This window comes from Macaca thibetana, chromosome 3, assembly GCF_024542745.1.
Source record: "Macaca thibetana thibetana isolate TM-01 chromosome 3, ASM2454274v1, whole genome shotgun sequence".
Classification (NCBI taxonomy): Eukaryota; Metazoa; Chordata; class Mammalia; order Primates; family Cercopithecidae; genus Macaca; species Macaca thibetana.
The window spans coordinates 100972297-100986643 of NC_065580.1; the positions used below are offsets into that span (position 1 = coordinate 100972297).

A 14347-nucleotide genomic window follows, 5' to 3' on the forward strand; every position below is an offset into this window, starting at 1 on the left:
CCAGGAGGCTGAAGCCTCGTCCTACTACCCTCATCAGGAAGAACTGCATGCCTGTCCCGATCGGCCACGTGTGCCCCCGGCCCCGGAGTGGGTAGCGCGGGCGGGGCACTCACCTGCAGGCGGGCCACACAGAAGAACGCCGCCGAGGGGTTTCGGAGGTGGATCCTCTCGGTCAGCAGGTTGCTGCCGTAGGCAAAGTACAGAAAACTCTCCTCATCCGGACCCGGGACGTCCTTGCAGCCCGAGTTCGCCATGTCCCACTACACGTCTGCACGGGAGCCTGGAGCAGAGCTGTAAGGAGCGGCCAGAGAGCGCAGCACTGCGGCCCACTACTCCGGCGCAGTGACAGCCGCCCCGCAGCCTCGGGGTTAGGGGACTGGCGGGAAGCGTGGGCCGGTCAGGAGCGAGCGCTCTCCTGATTGGCTGCCGGTCCCCACCTGCCTGAGTCGCCCCCTTTGATTGGCCATCCCCACGGCCTTCTCTCCGCCTTCCGCTGAGACTCAGAAATACTCTGTCCCGAAGCGACCCGGCGCTGGCTCCTCAATAGACAGGATCCAGTGATGTCCCGCCCCTCCTTGCTCAAGGCTTCCTCTGATTCTCTGATTGAGGGGTGGGCAAGCACTCCTCACGGGCGGGTCGGGTCGGATGCGCACCCGCTGAAGGTCTCGGAGGGTGACTGGTTTATCTGCTCAAGGCTGCGCGCGTGTGGTTCTTTGGTACTTTCTGCGCCTTAGGGAGTTCTGGTCAGATCTGAGGCGAAACAGCGGCCCTGGCCACTCCATCAGCGGCTCCCTCGCCCAGCAGCTCGCCCTGTCCTGCCTTCCTGGCCTAGAGGAGTCAGGCAGGACGGTCCGTTAACCCTTTCTGCTGGTTCCCGCACCCCGAGCCCTGGTCATCAACCTGACCCCTTTCCACAGACCCGTCGCCTGCTGGAGCCCTGGGACTCCCTTCCCTGATGGAAGTAACATGCCTGGGCTTAAATTCCGATGCTGCCAGTTACTAGCCAAGTAACCTTGGGCACCTCTGGTCTCCGTTTCCTCTTTTTAAAAATTGGGATCATAATATAAATTAGGATCACAGTGGAAACCCCTATATTGTGTTTGGTTTCCCCCTCCCCCTCACCACACATCCTGAGTGTATTTTTTAAAAACCTATATTGTTAGTTTTTGAATGAAAATATGAATATGAAGGGTATAGGAGCATTGTCTATCCTTGACACCCAGCTATTAATCTCTAAATGCCACCCCCCACTAAAAGGTACCAAGCGCTCCTTCGAGAAATGACTGATGCCAGGTCAGAAGCTGGGAGTGAATGAGGACAACTTGTGTCAGCAAGTCAGGACGACTCTCAAGACGAACAAGGTCCTTCTAAAAGGACATGGGAGCCAGCCTGAAGTCGCCAACTGGCCAAAATTAGAACAATTTGAGAATCAAAAATAACAATGACGCAAACTGAAAAGTGATTGGAAACTTTAAACATAAAAAAGTCACTGCCCCCAAAGAGTAATCCAAATTTTAAAAAATTAACTTCATTTGCCACACTATTGGTGATGACTATTACACTAACTCTTTACTCTGCAAAATGATAATTTAAGAAAACAAACAGGTATTCGCCTTTCTAGTAGCAGCTGTATTTCGGGCTAACCGAAATACAGTTGATAGATGAGCACCAGTTGATGAGGGAACAGTTCTCTTTACAAAAGTATGCCAACTAAGTAATCATAAATGAATAATGGAATTTCATAATTGATTCATGCCAGGATCATCAATGATATCATTTGATGAAAAGGTGATAAGGAACAGAATATTCAGTTGATGCCAAATTATTCCCCTAGGGATTACTGCCGGTTACAATTTTTTTTTTTTTTTTTTTTTTTTTTTTTTTTTTTTTTTGAGACAGAGTCTTACTGTCTCAAGGCTGAAGTGCAGTGGCTCGATCTCGGCTCACTGCAAGCTCCGCCTCCCGCATTCACGCCATTCTCCAGCCTCAGCCTCCCAAGTAGTTGGGACTACAGGAGCCCTCGTATTTTTAGTAGAGACGGGGTTTCACCATATTGGCCAGGAAGGTCTCAATCGGCTGACCTCGTGATCTGCCTGCCTCGACCTCCCAAAGTGTTGGGATTACAGGCGTACAGGCGTGAACCACCGCGCCCGGCCTACTATTGGTTACATTTTTACAACACAGGGAAATCTTGCCCCTCCTACCTTAACCCAGATACATCTTATCACCATAAAAGTGACCCAGCCTGACATTAAATGTCTCCCAATCTGATGCAGTATGAAGCTCAGCATCATCTTTGAAGTATTGTTTCCAAAAAATTTTAACCTCAACATCATTAAGCCTTGAAATCTATCTTCCTGTCTCAGGAACTGTAAGAATAGAAGAATAAAATGACATCAAGAGGAAACAACCAGAAAAACCTAGAATAAATGGTGGAACACCCTACTGAACACGTGGCCCAGTCTCTTCAATAAGTCAGTGTCATAAAAAAAAAAAAAAAAAAAAAAAAAAAAAAAAAAAAAAGCAGGACTGAAGGATGGCTGCTCTAGATTAAAAGAAATTTTAAAAACATGGCCGGGTGTGATGGTTCATGCCTGTAATCCCAGCACTTTGGGAGGTGGAGGCGGCCAGATCACAATGTCAAGAAATGGAGACCTTCCTGGCCAACATGGCGAAACCCTGTCTCTACTAAAAATATGAAAATTAGCTGGGCCTGGTGGTGCATGCCTGTAGTGCCAGCTACTCGGGAGGCTGAGGCAGAAGAATTGCTTGAACCTGGGAGGCGGAAGTTGCAGTGAGCCAAGATCACGCCATTGCACTCCAGCCTGGCAACAGAACGAGTCTCCATCTCAAAAGATAAATAAATAAGCAAACAAACAAACAAACAAACATAATAACCAAATGCATGGCTTGTCCTCTGTTGATTCTGGTTTAATAAGCCAGATACAAAAGATATTTTGGGGACAACTGAAGAAATTTGAGTTTTCACTAGGGCATTAGATGATATTAGGCAATTGTTATTAGGTGTGATAATGGTATTGTGCTTCAGTAGAAAAATGTCTCTATTTTTAGACATGCACACTGGCATATATAGGGTTGAGATATTTGATATCTATATTTTAAGATAATTCAGAACAAAAAATATAGAAAGTGTTAAATGTTAAACGGAGTTATGTACATGGATGTTCATTATATTATGTTTGAATATTTTCATGTTAAAAAAAGAACAAGGAAAAAAGTGATATATGGAAAGCCCTTGCCATATAGTGAGCACTCAATAAGCAATAGCATTATTATTATTATATAATCTGTGAATAGGAAGATAATACCTCCTCCCACCCCTCAAACATCTAGGCAGAACTTGAAACGCATACTTGGTCATTTCAGGCAGCAAGTTGCTTTTCTTGACGAATCATGTTCTATTGCACTATAAATTCTCAAGGGTCCTATTTCAGAGCACTGCAATTTAAAATGTCTTGCTTTTCAACTGCTGTTAAGAATCTAAATGTGCTTATTATTTAATTATTGTTACAGATATTTAATTTCTCTTCCTATACTTCTTGCTAATTACTTAATTTCATGACAATTGATTTTTCTCAAGGCTATTTTGAAAAAATATTCATAAGCTTAGCATTGATATTACCCTCAACACTGAAAATCTTTCGTTACTCCAAGCACTTATTTAGCTTCCCCACATAGACTGCAGTGTACTAACCCTGGTTGGCCAGCAAGGGGCAGTAGGTAACAAAGTTAGTTGTGTTTTTGTGTTTGTTTTTTCAAATTTAACCAAAGCTTGGTTAATATTAGTTAACATTCATTGAGCACTTCTTAAATGCCAGGCACTGGCCTAAATTCTTAAATGTATTAGCTCATTTAATCCTGAAAATAGTCCTATATGGAAAGTACTGATATTATTCTCCTTTTACAGTGAGGAAACAGGCATAGTAGGTCAACTAACTTGCCCCAGGTTGTAGTTAGCAATGACTGAAGCAGAGATTCAGCCATGCAGTCTGACTCTAAGTCAAATCTTTAACAATTGTAAAACCTTGGTGCTCTAGATATATCTAGTTATTAACAGCCCACTTTCAAGTACAATCATTATCTACAAGATTATGAAATAATGATTATAGCCTTCAATCACTTGATAATAAAGATAATGAGATCAGATTTCTTCTTAATGTCATCTTTTATTCTTATTTTTTGAAACAAGGCCTTGCTCTGTCTCCCAAGCTGGAGTGCAGTGGTGCAATCATGGCTCACTGCAGCGTCGACCTTGCAGGCTCAAGTGATCTTCTCACCAGTTTCTTGAGCAGCTGGGACTCCAGGTGTGACACACCTGGCTAATTTTTGTATTTTTTGTAGAGATGGGATTTTGCCATGTTGCCCATGGCTGGCCTTGATCTCCTGGGCTCAAGCGATCCCCTCACCTCAGCCACCCAAAGTGCTGAGGTTACAGACTTGAGCCATCGTGCTGGGCCCCAAATGCCATCTTTTAATCCAGTGGGCTTTAAAGTTTTTTGATTGTGCCATTAAAAATTTTTGAACACACACAATTATATGTTAATATTAATATATGATTATAATAGTATATAATTATGTGTATGTTAATATATAAAATACATTCTATAATACCCACAAAATAGAAATTTTAAAATAAAAAAAGCTGTTTTATCTGCCATTAATTGTGGTAGCTTCAATCAATCATTGGCCAATCTCAAGGGAAATACACATATAGGTCAAAGTTAATTACAAGTTATAGTAGATGGAAATTTGTATTGCTAATAGCCCTCCTAGGTGGAGGACTAAATTCTTATATATATCATTTTGGCTGACCTTGTCAGATGTTACTAGATCACCATTATTTTTACACCACAGTGAATATGATGAGGAGCTTGTACCAGAAGTATGAGAAATGTCGACTCTGTCCCTTTCTTTTTTTCTTTTCTTCTGCTTGCAATTTTAACAGGAGTGCCTGTCCAATTCTTTGCAGAAATCTTTTATGTTCCTGTTTTGTGAGAGTTAATTCTTGATAAATCTGTTTAGCTAAGCACAGATAAATGACAGTAAATACTGAGATAAGGAAAGTGACTGACTGAGAGCCAGAGCCACCATCAGCCTCTTCCCCAGGGGAGGCACTGCCATTCCTCCTCAGGATACCTTTTATGTGACAGATGATGACTGCCTGGTTAACTGAGGGTTCTACTGTTATAGTAAAGCAAAATTCTTATATTAGTGTTTATTTACTAAATATAGCAAAGTATAGGAAAGCAAAATTCTTTCTAATATTTTAGATTAAAAATTAAAATAGAATTTGTTTTCACATCTCAGCAGATCAACTTGCTCATCCACTTTCAATAGCACTGTAATCAGTTTTAGCATTTACCATTTTCAGAAGAGCATTTCAAGGAAAGACATTTGTACATCATAGCAAGTCTGAAGAGTTGTATGGTACAAAGGCTGTGTGTTTGCTGAGGAGGGCCAGCTACCTGTGCAGGCAATGCCATTCAGGGGCAGTAGAACTCTAGTGGTATAGACAGAGACTGGGTCTCATGAGTCTGTGTCTTACCTCTGTGGGCTGAGAAACACAATCTTGTCGGTACTGCCAGAGGGGGCAGATTCACACTAAGCCGACTCATAAGGGATGGATGTACACATCAGAAAGTCAGTTTGTTGATGTGCAATGAGAACTGTTAACAGATAAACCATGTATTTGTGTTCACAGATCAATGCATTTTCTTCCACTAGGAAAATAAATCCACATGAGGCATGAGTTTATTAGCATGATTGAGGTCAGGAGGTCAAGTGATTAGAGTGGAAGGAACAAAAGCAGGAGCCGTGGGAGAGGAGGTAGAGAGATAGGCAGGGGCCGGGTCATGTGGGCCCTTGAGGCCATGTTAACGAATCTGGATTCTAAGAGATCACAAACTATTGGGGGTGGTTTAGGTAGGAATATGATCTGAATTTCAAAGGAATAGTTCTGCATGCTGAGTGGAGAATCAGTTCTAAGGGGATAAAAATGAGAGTTAAGAAATAAGCAAAGATGGGGCCGGGCGCGGTGGCTCACGCCTGTAATCCCAGCACTTTGGGAGACTGAGGTGGGCGGATCACGAGGTCAGGAGATGGAGACAATCCCGGCTAACACGGTGAAACCTCGTCTCTACTAAAAATACAAAAAATTAGCCGGGCGAGGTGGTGGGCGCCTGTAGTCCCAGCTACTGGGGAGGCTGAGGCAGGAGAATGGCGTGAACCCAGGAAGGGGAGCTTGCAGTGAGCTGAGATCCAGCCACTGCACTCCAGCCTGGGCGACAGAGTGAGATTCCGTCTCAAAAAAAAAAAAAAAAAAAAGAAAGAAAGAAAGAAGCAAAGACAGTGTGCTGCAGAGGTTTTCACAAGAGTGGATGGTGGCTTTGGACTAGGGAGTGAAGCTGGGAAAAGGATGGATTTGGGTTGCTTTTTTTTTAATGGTAGAGCAGTCGAGACTTGCTGAGAGATTAAATAGGTGATTCCATGCTTACCAAACAACTTTCCAGCTGTAATTTTTCTTCTTGGTAGATTTTCCTTCTAGAGAAGGCAGCACTGGTCAGGGAACATAGGGATCTGATATTTCTGCAGGTTCCAGTTTTCTTCCCTGAGAATGTGTACCTGAGTCTAAGAGGGTTGGGGCCCTACACATTTGAAACACTCAGAGCTGGTCCCAGTCATGTTAGACCTGTGGGCTGAGAAGTGGAGGAAGATGATCTGAGCTACAGAGAAGGAGAAAGCAAACCACAGCTCAAGCAGAGAAGGGAGTGAGAGAAACAGTCCTGGGCACATTTGAGTGCCCACTCCAGCTGTCAAGACCCAGTGGAATTTCTCACTGTGGGTTTCACAGACACTTTCCTAAGTCTTACACTCCAAATCACACTGGGAATGGAATAAAGATTCTTACTCAATGTATCTATTAATGGTTTATGCGGAAAGCACTGTATCTAATTCCACAATAATATTTTAGAGTGTATCTTAAAGACATCGGGCTCCCAAAGTAAAGTATTTGGTTATGCCTACATTAAGGTACACACACACACACACACACACACACATATTTGTGATCTTGAATACAGAGAAATCATCATTAATTATATATGGTCCCAGGTTTACGGGCAGTATGAAATAAATATCAACCTCTAATAGCCACAAGTATGTGGGATGAGCAGTTATTGAGAAAGACTTGTATTTGTTGCCTAAAACCGAAAATGAGTTACCTTTGACTCGCCTCTCTCCTTCACACCCTATCTACCGACAGTCAATGAGGTCTGTGGCTACTTCCTGTGTGCCACCTTCCTCCTCATCCCCACACACTCACCCTCTCCCTCCTATCCTCATCTCACTCCTGGATTACTGCAACAGTTTCTGAGGTGGTTTTTCTGACTGCTTTTCTATGGAGATGGGGTTGCAGGTGAGGACAAGAAGAGGGCGGGAATCACATAAGGACATAACAGAGGTGGCTTTGGGAAATGGCTTCAATTTCAACAGAGCAAGGAGTTAATATTAGGAAATGGGAGACAGTCTGGAAGGAGATTAATATCGTTTCTGGGAGGGTCTTGAGTTTCGCACCGAAAAGTTCCGACTATTTGGTGACCAAAGAAGAGTCATTTTTGGCTTTTGAACAGAGACGTTCCCTTGTGTACCATTGGAAAATCAAACATGTGGCTGTGTTCAGGATGGCTTGGGAGGAAGCAGTGGGAGAGATGGCAGAGTGCTGAATACAAGGTCACTGCAAATAGGCAGTCATGGAAGCCTAAGCCAGGGTGGCACTCATGGAATGGAAATGAAAGGCCAGAAGGGTGTGAAGACACATTGTTTAAATTTGATTTTATCATCTCACTCATATCTATAAAAACCTGTAGAGGCTGTCTTTTATTCCTTACTTTATCAAATTCAGGCTCTTACACAAGCCTTCATTATCTGAGTCTCTCCTGTCTGACTAGTCGGATTTCTCAGTAGATGGTAAGCCCTTTGGAGGCAAAGACCACACCTTCTATTTATGCATACTACAGTGCCTACCACAGCACAGATGAATGATACATATTTGCTAATTAGCTGAACCAGAGTCAAAAACCTCCCCTGCTTCATACAGGCACCCATATCCTTTTTCTCTATGGTCTTTTCCCCCAGCTTTCCTCGATTTACTGAGAGAAACTTGTTCTTTAGCTCTCACTTAAGATGTAGACATTTATACGAATGCTTTAGCATATACTGAACAAATTTTGTTAGACATAGTGTTATTTATATTTGTATCTCTTTCAGCTTATGGTTTGCCACATGGCAGGAAACATGCCAGAATATATGAAATCAGAAATGTTCTGGAGGAAAAAAAAAAAGAATGTATTAAAATTCCAGTATGTTTAACAGACAATCTGTATTCTTGTTTTGAGAGTAACTTTGAAAAGTAGACCCAACGTAGTTTATTGTTGAGTGCTTGGCCCATGCTCGTCTTTGATATCTCTGTATCTATATTTCTATTCAGATCTATAACTATACACTTTGGAAAGACAAATACCAAAATGTTAGCCATGATCACCTATAGGAAAAGAAATGGAATTGAGGAAGTGGGAAGAAGAGCAGCAAGTCGAACAAAAGGCTTTTATTTTAAAAATTCTGTCTTCTTTTGTATTTTTGGCACTTTTGAGCATATATTCTTAGGTTTCTTTTTTGTCTTTTTTTTTCTTTTTGTTGTATTTTATTTTAAAATATACTATTAATTAAAATACATATATTATTAAAATTCAGAACAAAAATTTCTATCTTATGGAATTTGGGCCAATATCTAGAAATCGAATGTCAAGAGGATAAAAAGATTGATGGCCAAATAAATTGCCCAGAGAGAAATCAGGCACAGTGAATACATTCCCAAGTAGTCCTGCCTCTCAGCACATCAATCAGAGAATTAGGCCAGATCAAATCAACCTTGCTGCATGGAAAAATACAGTCTCATCCTGAGAGGCCTGCAACTGCAGAATCTCATGGTGCCTCCCTCTTTGCCCTTTGAGATGTCAGTGAATAGAAGAACCAGAATTTTCCCATTCTGGTTTAAGAGAAGGCCACAAGTCTTCTAGGACAATAACTTGCTAGATCCCATGGCCAACCTTAATAGTCACTTTTGAAAAGTCCTGGAAATACAATTCAGTGATCTACATGTCATTTACCATAGCTATACTGGATTGGGATGTACCGATCCCAAGATTCGCTACTGTTAAAACCTGACAAACTGCATCAGAGTTAATATATTCATTCCCTTAGCTTATGTATTCATAGTATTTATAACACTTTAAATGCAGTTGAAATTCAAATGTAAAAGGAAAATTTTGCTTCATGTGTCTATTGCCGACAAGAGCACTAGTAACATTTTAAACGAGAATACAGATTTACTTAAATGAAAATTCCAATGTTTCTCTTGGGTGTAGACTTCATTCTTTCCTTCATAGAAAGAACTGTAAACTCAGTAAATTCTTAATACCTTGTATAATTGTTAGACGACAGCCAAGCATTTTCTTAAAGATCCTCTAAAAAGAATGGCTTTGGAATGACACCTAGAAAACATTTATGGAGTGTGAGAGCTATGCTTGCATTATTTGCTTAATTAATGTGCTTGGATGTTGTGCTTTCAGTCTATTCAACAATAATCAATTATTAAATTTTCTTAGAGACATACACTTAAATGAAGCACTTTAACTGACTCTTTTAAAAAAAACTCCAGGCGGCGTGTAGTGGCTCATGCCTATAATCCTGGCACTTTAGGAGGCCGAGGCAGAAGGATTACTTGAGGAGTCTGACACCAGCCTAGGCAACTGGCAAGATCCCTGCCATGCCCTGGCCTCCCACTCACTGCTGGCATCTCTCTCTCCAGTACTGGATAGATTGAAGTTCTTGTTTCTCCACCAGCTCACTCAGGTCTGCCTTCTCCTCCAGGAGTTCCATAAAGCCACTCTGGAGTCAACATAATGGGGTCGTATCTCGGCAGTGACCTGCCCCACCCCTGCGCTTCTTGGCCCATGCCAGGACTCACTCACCTCCAGCTTCTCCATGACTTCCTGCAGGGCCCGGTGGGTCTCCCCACTCACAGACTTGCCCCCAGTCCCTGGGGCTGGGACCGCTGCCTCTGGCTCCTTCTGGGCTGAGGCCACCAGGTGAACCAGGCGCTGGCAGCACACCGTCTGCTCTTTCACCTGCTCTCGTAACTGTGCCTGCTCCTCCTGGGCACTGGCTCCAGTGGACTTGAAAAATGCCACCTGAGGGCAAGATGTAAGCATTCTTGTAGGGGCATATACAGAACAAATGGGGCAGAGAGGTGGAGTACAGCCCCTTCCCTTGGGGCCTCAGGTGTCTGACCACTGGCTCCCGGAAGGGGTGAGGGTCCAGAGAAATCAGAAGACAGGGAAACTAAGAGCATAAAGGGGTCTTGGAGGAACCACAGAGGAAGGTGGCAAAATGGGCGCAGGGGGAGTCAGGCTCACCATGGCCTCCCAGCTCTCCAGGTCCTCCGGGACACTCAGCATGGGACAAGGTGCCTCCTCTTCCTCACTGTCCAGATGCCCTCCTCCACCTCCTGGTGGCGGGTGACCAGAGGGGTCCCCAGACAACCCAATAAAGGAGGTACTGTGGGCCCATCTCTGCCTCCACCCTCACTATGTAACCCTGAGCCAGCCCCTCCCCAGAGAGGAATGAGCTGCTGTTCTTTATTTTTACTTTTAAGAACCAAGATGTTACTATACCACCCACAGTCCCACCACCTCAGAGGGCACTGCTGGGAGCTCTGGGGGCAGGGGTTCAGCTGAGAAAGGAAGCCGACAATAAGGGCCTCTGGATTCTCAAAACAAAACAAAAACAAAAACAAAAACAAAACCCTCCTCTTGGTGCACAGCTCCTCCCAGGCTCCCCAAATTTGGCCTCACTGCTAATGATTCCTCACACCCAGATGGTAGCCAATCTTCCAAGCCACTTTGATATAGAGAGCCCTGTGGGTGGCTGACAATGGGCCCTCTTTGCTGATGGGGACACTGAGGCTCATGTAGATGACAAGACTTGCCGTCTCCTGGCACAGACCTCTTTCCCTCTGCCTCGAAGCCCTTCCATCCACCCACCTCCCTGGGGCATTCTAAGCTACCCCCAGGACCCTCTGATGCCAGTCCTGCTCCCAGGTCACACTAGCCCCATCTTACCCATCTGGTTTTTGAGTTTGGACAAGCTCCTCTCCAACTTCTCTAGCTGATGCATATCATGCTTCTTCTCCTTCTTCTGCATATCATGCTTCTTCTCCTTCTACTGCATATCATGCTTCTTCTCCTTCTTCTGCATATCATGCTGCTTCTCCTTCTTCAATGTGCGAACCTGCCCAAAGCACAGGGGCAAAGGGGCCTGGAGAGAGGGGCTGGTGGCTGGACAAGCTACCATCTCCCTCTCTGCCCCCACCTCCACAAAGCCTAGACCCATGACCACCTCTGGCTGTACTATTCCCATTTTACAAATGCCCAGAACGATCCAGTGACCTATCTAAGTGGAGGCGGGAGGGGGGGCGCGCTGAAGGGTCAGATCTCACCTCCTGTGACATTTTCCTCATTCTCTGCTGCCACCGGGCCCTCTCTCCTTTTATATGTTGAACATATTGATCTCTCTCTAGCTGGACTTGTTTAAGCAACTCCTTCAACTGCAAGAATGGGCACAGAAGTTAGGAAGGGCTGTCACTGGTCCTCACCTGCTCCTGGCCACCTGGGGTCATCTTCCTTCCACATACCGCCCTCTGCAAAACCTCACCCGTGTCAGGTGTGCTTTCAGCCGTGCCTGCTCCTGTATGGACTGCTCTAACTGCCACTCAGTAAGTGCTTTACTGCGGCTCGAGAACTGGATGGTGAAGAGTGAGAAGTTTCGATCTGGGGAGCCTGGGCCATTGCACAGAGTGCCCCTTAAAAGGGCTAGGGCTAGGCTCAATATGACAACTTGGTCAGTAAAGATCAAGGCATTTCCAAGCCCATGACCTGGTTTTTAAAAGAACTCAGTTAAGTTTGAAGGGACAGGGAAAGAGATCAAATTTACAGCTGGCTAACAGAGGCCCAGAGAGATCAGATACTATTGCTATTGTTGTTACTGTTGTTATTACCACTGTTTGAACCTTTATGGAGTGCTTCACCAGGTACCATGCTAGCAATCCCATTTAATCCCTGCAGCCACCATAGGAGACAGTTACTATGATTACCTCTATTGTGTAGATGAAAAAACATGGAGTATTTGAGGTTAAATGCTTATCTAGATCACTTAGGCCGAGCTGGGATTTGAACACCTAGGTCTATCCAATTCTCTAAGCCCATTTTTCTTGCTGGGGATGGGGGCACAGACAGGAAGGGGAAAATTAATCTTTTGTTCACTTTTTGAAAGGATGATACATTCACATAGCCCAAAACTCAGAAGGTACAGAAGGGAAGTATCTCCCAGTCACCCTGTTGCTCTCTCCTGAATTTTTTATGAACCCTTGCAGACATGTTTTACGTATATTATCATAGTATGTACACACACACACACACACACACACACACTTTTCTTCTCTCTACAGAAATGGTAACATACTAAAGGTACTCTTCTGTATCTTCACAGTGCAAGTACCCAATACCGCACCTAGGACTTGGCCAAGACCACCATCAGGTAAGGACAGGGCAGGCACTTGACCTACAAGCTCTGCGTCCAGTGCTTTATAAAAAATAAATATATATTTAAAAAATATATGTCCCCTGTCCTGGGGACAGGGGGCCCAAGGGGCAGTAGAGGGTAATTGTTAAAACTGTGGATGGACTGTTGGGTACTGGTTAAGAATTCTGGGTTTAAAAAATATATATTTAAATATATATATTTAAAACTTTAAAAAAAATATATATATCTGTGTATGTCTGTGTATGTGTATCTATGTGTTCTTCCAGAGCTTTCTTCATTACTCAGCTTCTATGCAAGGTCTATGATTTTGGCCTGTATTTTTCATCTTCAAATACAGTGCAAAAATTACCCGTAATACCTTAACTGAGATACAGATCCTATAAAAATGGAAAATCTGTAGCATGCTTGATGATTAATGAAGTAGACTATATTATCCAACATTCCAATAAGATAAAATAATCACACTGATTTCTCTTTTTTGGAAAAACATTTCTCTTATTTTCCTACATTATTGTTAAGATATTTTTTCTTAAACAAGAAACATGTCTAATATCTGTAAAAACACAAAACTTTTGGGCCAGATGCAGTGGCTCACACCTGTAATCCCAGCACTTTGGGAGCCCAAGGTGGGTGGATCACCTGAGGTCAGGAGTTTGAGACCAGCCTGGCCAACATGGTGAAACCCAGTCTCTACTAAAAACACAAAAACTAGCCAGGTGTGGTGGTGGGTGCCTGTAATCCCAGCTATTCAGGAGGCTGAGGCAGGAGAATCACTTGAACCTGGGAGACGGAGGTTGCAGTGAGCCAAGCTCATGCCATTGCGCTCCAGCCTGGGTGACAGAGTGAGACTCCATCTCAAAATAAATAAGATACAAAATAAATTTTAAAAGCTTTCATTTTAATAAGCACTCAAAACTCTTTAACAATTTAAAACAAATAGAAGGCTTATTTTTCTAGGATCACCTGGCTTCTCTAAGCCTTGCAAATGAAACTGAATTTCTCACTTGATACTTGGCTATGACTTGCAATCATGAAAACCAAGAATTGTGTTACGTCACTGTGTACTGCTTGTTACCTGAATTTCACACAAGGCTGGGAGTTTTTGTAACCTCAATGACAAATAAAAGGTTTGTATCCTTAGCCTATAAAGAAATCTTTTAAATTACTCAGAAAAAAACCAAATGATTTTCAACAGAAAATGGGATATGAAGAAACAGGCAGTTCTCACAAAATGGCCAATAGGTATATAAAAAAGATTCAAAAGCACTAGATATCAAGGAAATGTCATGAAAACAATGATATTTTCTGTATAAAGCCAGCAAAGATAACAAATGGAAGGGGGAAGCTGGAGCTCTGTCTCTCGTGGTGGGAGTATAAACTGAGCCACTTGAGTAGCTAGGATTACAGGCATGTGCCACCACGCAAGGCTAATTTTTGTATTTTTATTAGAGACGGGGTTTCAACATGTTGGCGAGGCTGGTCTCGAACTCCTGACCTCAGGTGATCCACCCACCTCAGTCTCCCAAAGTGCTGGGATTACAGGCGTGAGCCACTGCTCCCAGCCCCCTTTTTACTTTAGACAGGGCCTTGCTCTGTCACCCAGGCTAGAGTGCAGTGATGCAATCATGGCTTGCTTCAGCCTTAACTTCCCAGTCTCAAATGATTCTTC

The 14347-nt window shown here is 43.4% G+C and overlaps 3 protein-coding genes across 3 annotated transcripts in view; 1 reads left to right on the forward strand and 2 right to left on the reverse strand.

Moving 5' to 3' along the window:
• GARS1 (glycyl-tRNA synthetase 1) overlaps window positions 1–14347 on the forward strand; it is a 440746-nt gene that overhangs the window by 320238 nt on the left and 106161 nt on the right. The gene's annotated exons all lie outside the window — the stretch shown is intronic.
• Window positions 1–14347, reverse strand: part of GGCT (gamma-glutamylcyclotransferase) — a 1150694-nt gene that overhangs the window by 7917 nt on the left and 1128430 nt on the right. The window contains exon 2 of the mRNA XM_050783261.1: window positions 114–362. Within this exon, the coding sequence (XP_050639218.1) occupies window positions 114–254 (141 nt within the window). The 5' untranslated portion in view covers window positions 255–362. The remainder of the gene's footprint in view (window positions 1–113; window positions 363–14347) is intronic.
• LOC126950872 (golgin subfamily A member 2-like) lies at window positions 5563–10535 on the reverse strand. Its single transcript, XM_050784826.1, has 4 exons — window positions 10494–10535; window positions 10050–10268; window positions 9866–9966; window positions 5563–5599 (listed from the first exon to the last, which is right to left on the reverse strand). Exons 1-4 carry the CDS (start codon window positions 10533–10535, stop codon window positions 5563–5565), a joined length of 399 nt encoding a protein of 132 aa, XP_050640783.1.

Excerpts from the sequence above, each read along its gene's own strand:
- LOC126950872 (XM_050784826.1), bottom strand. The coding sequence starts at position 10,535 with ATGCTGAGTGTCCCGGAGGACCTGGAGAGCTGGGAGGCCATG. Across the intron at positions 10,269-10,493 it reads TGGAGAGCTGGGAGGCCATG|GTGGCATTTTTCAAGTCCAC; the intron begins GTGAGCCTGACT and ends TCTTGCCCTCAG. Across the intron at positions 9,967-10,049 it reads AAGTCATGGAGAAGCTGGAG|AGTGGCTTTATGGAACTCCT; the intron begins GTGAGTGAGTCC and ends TGTTGACTCCAG.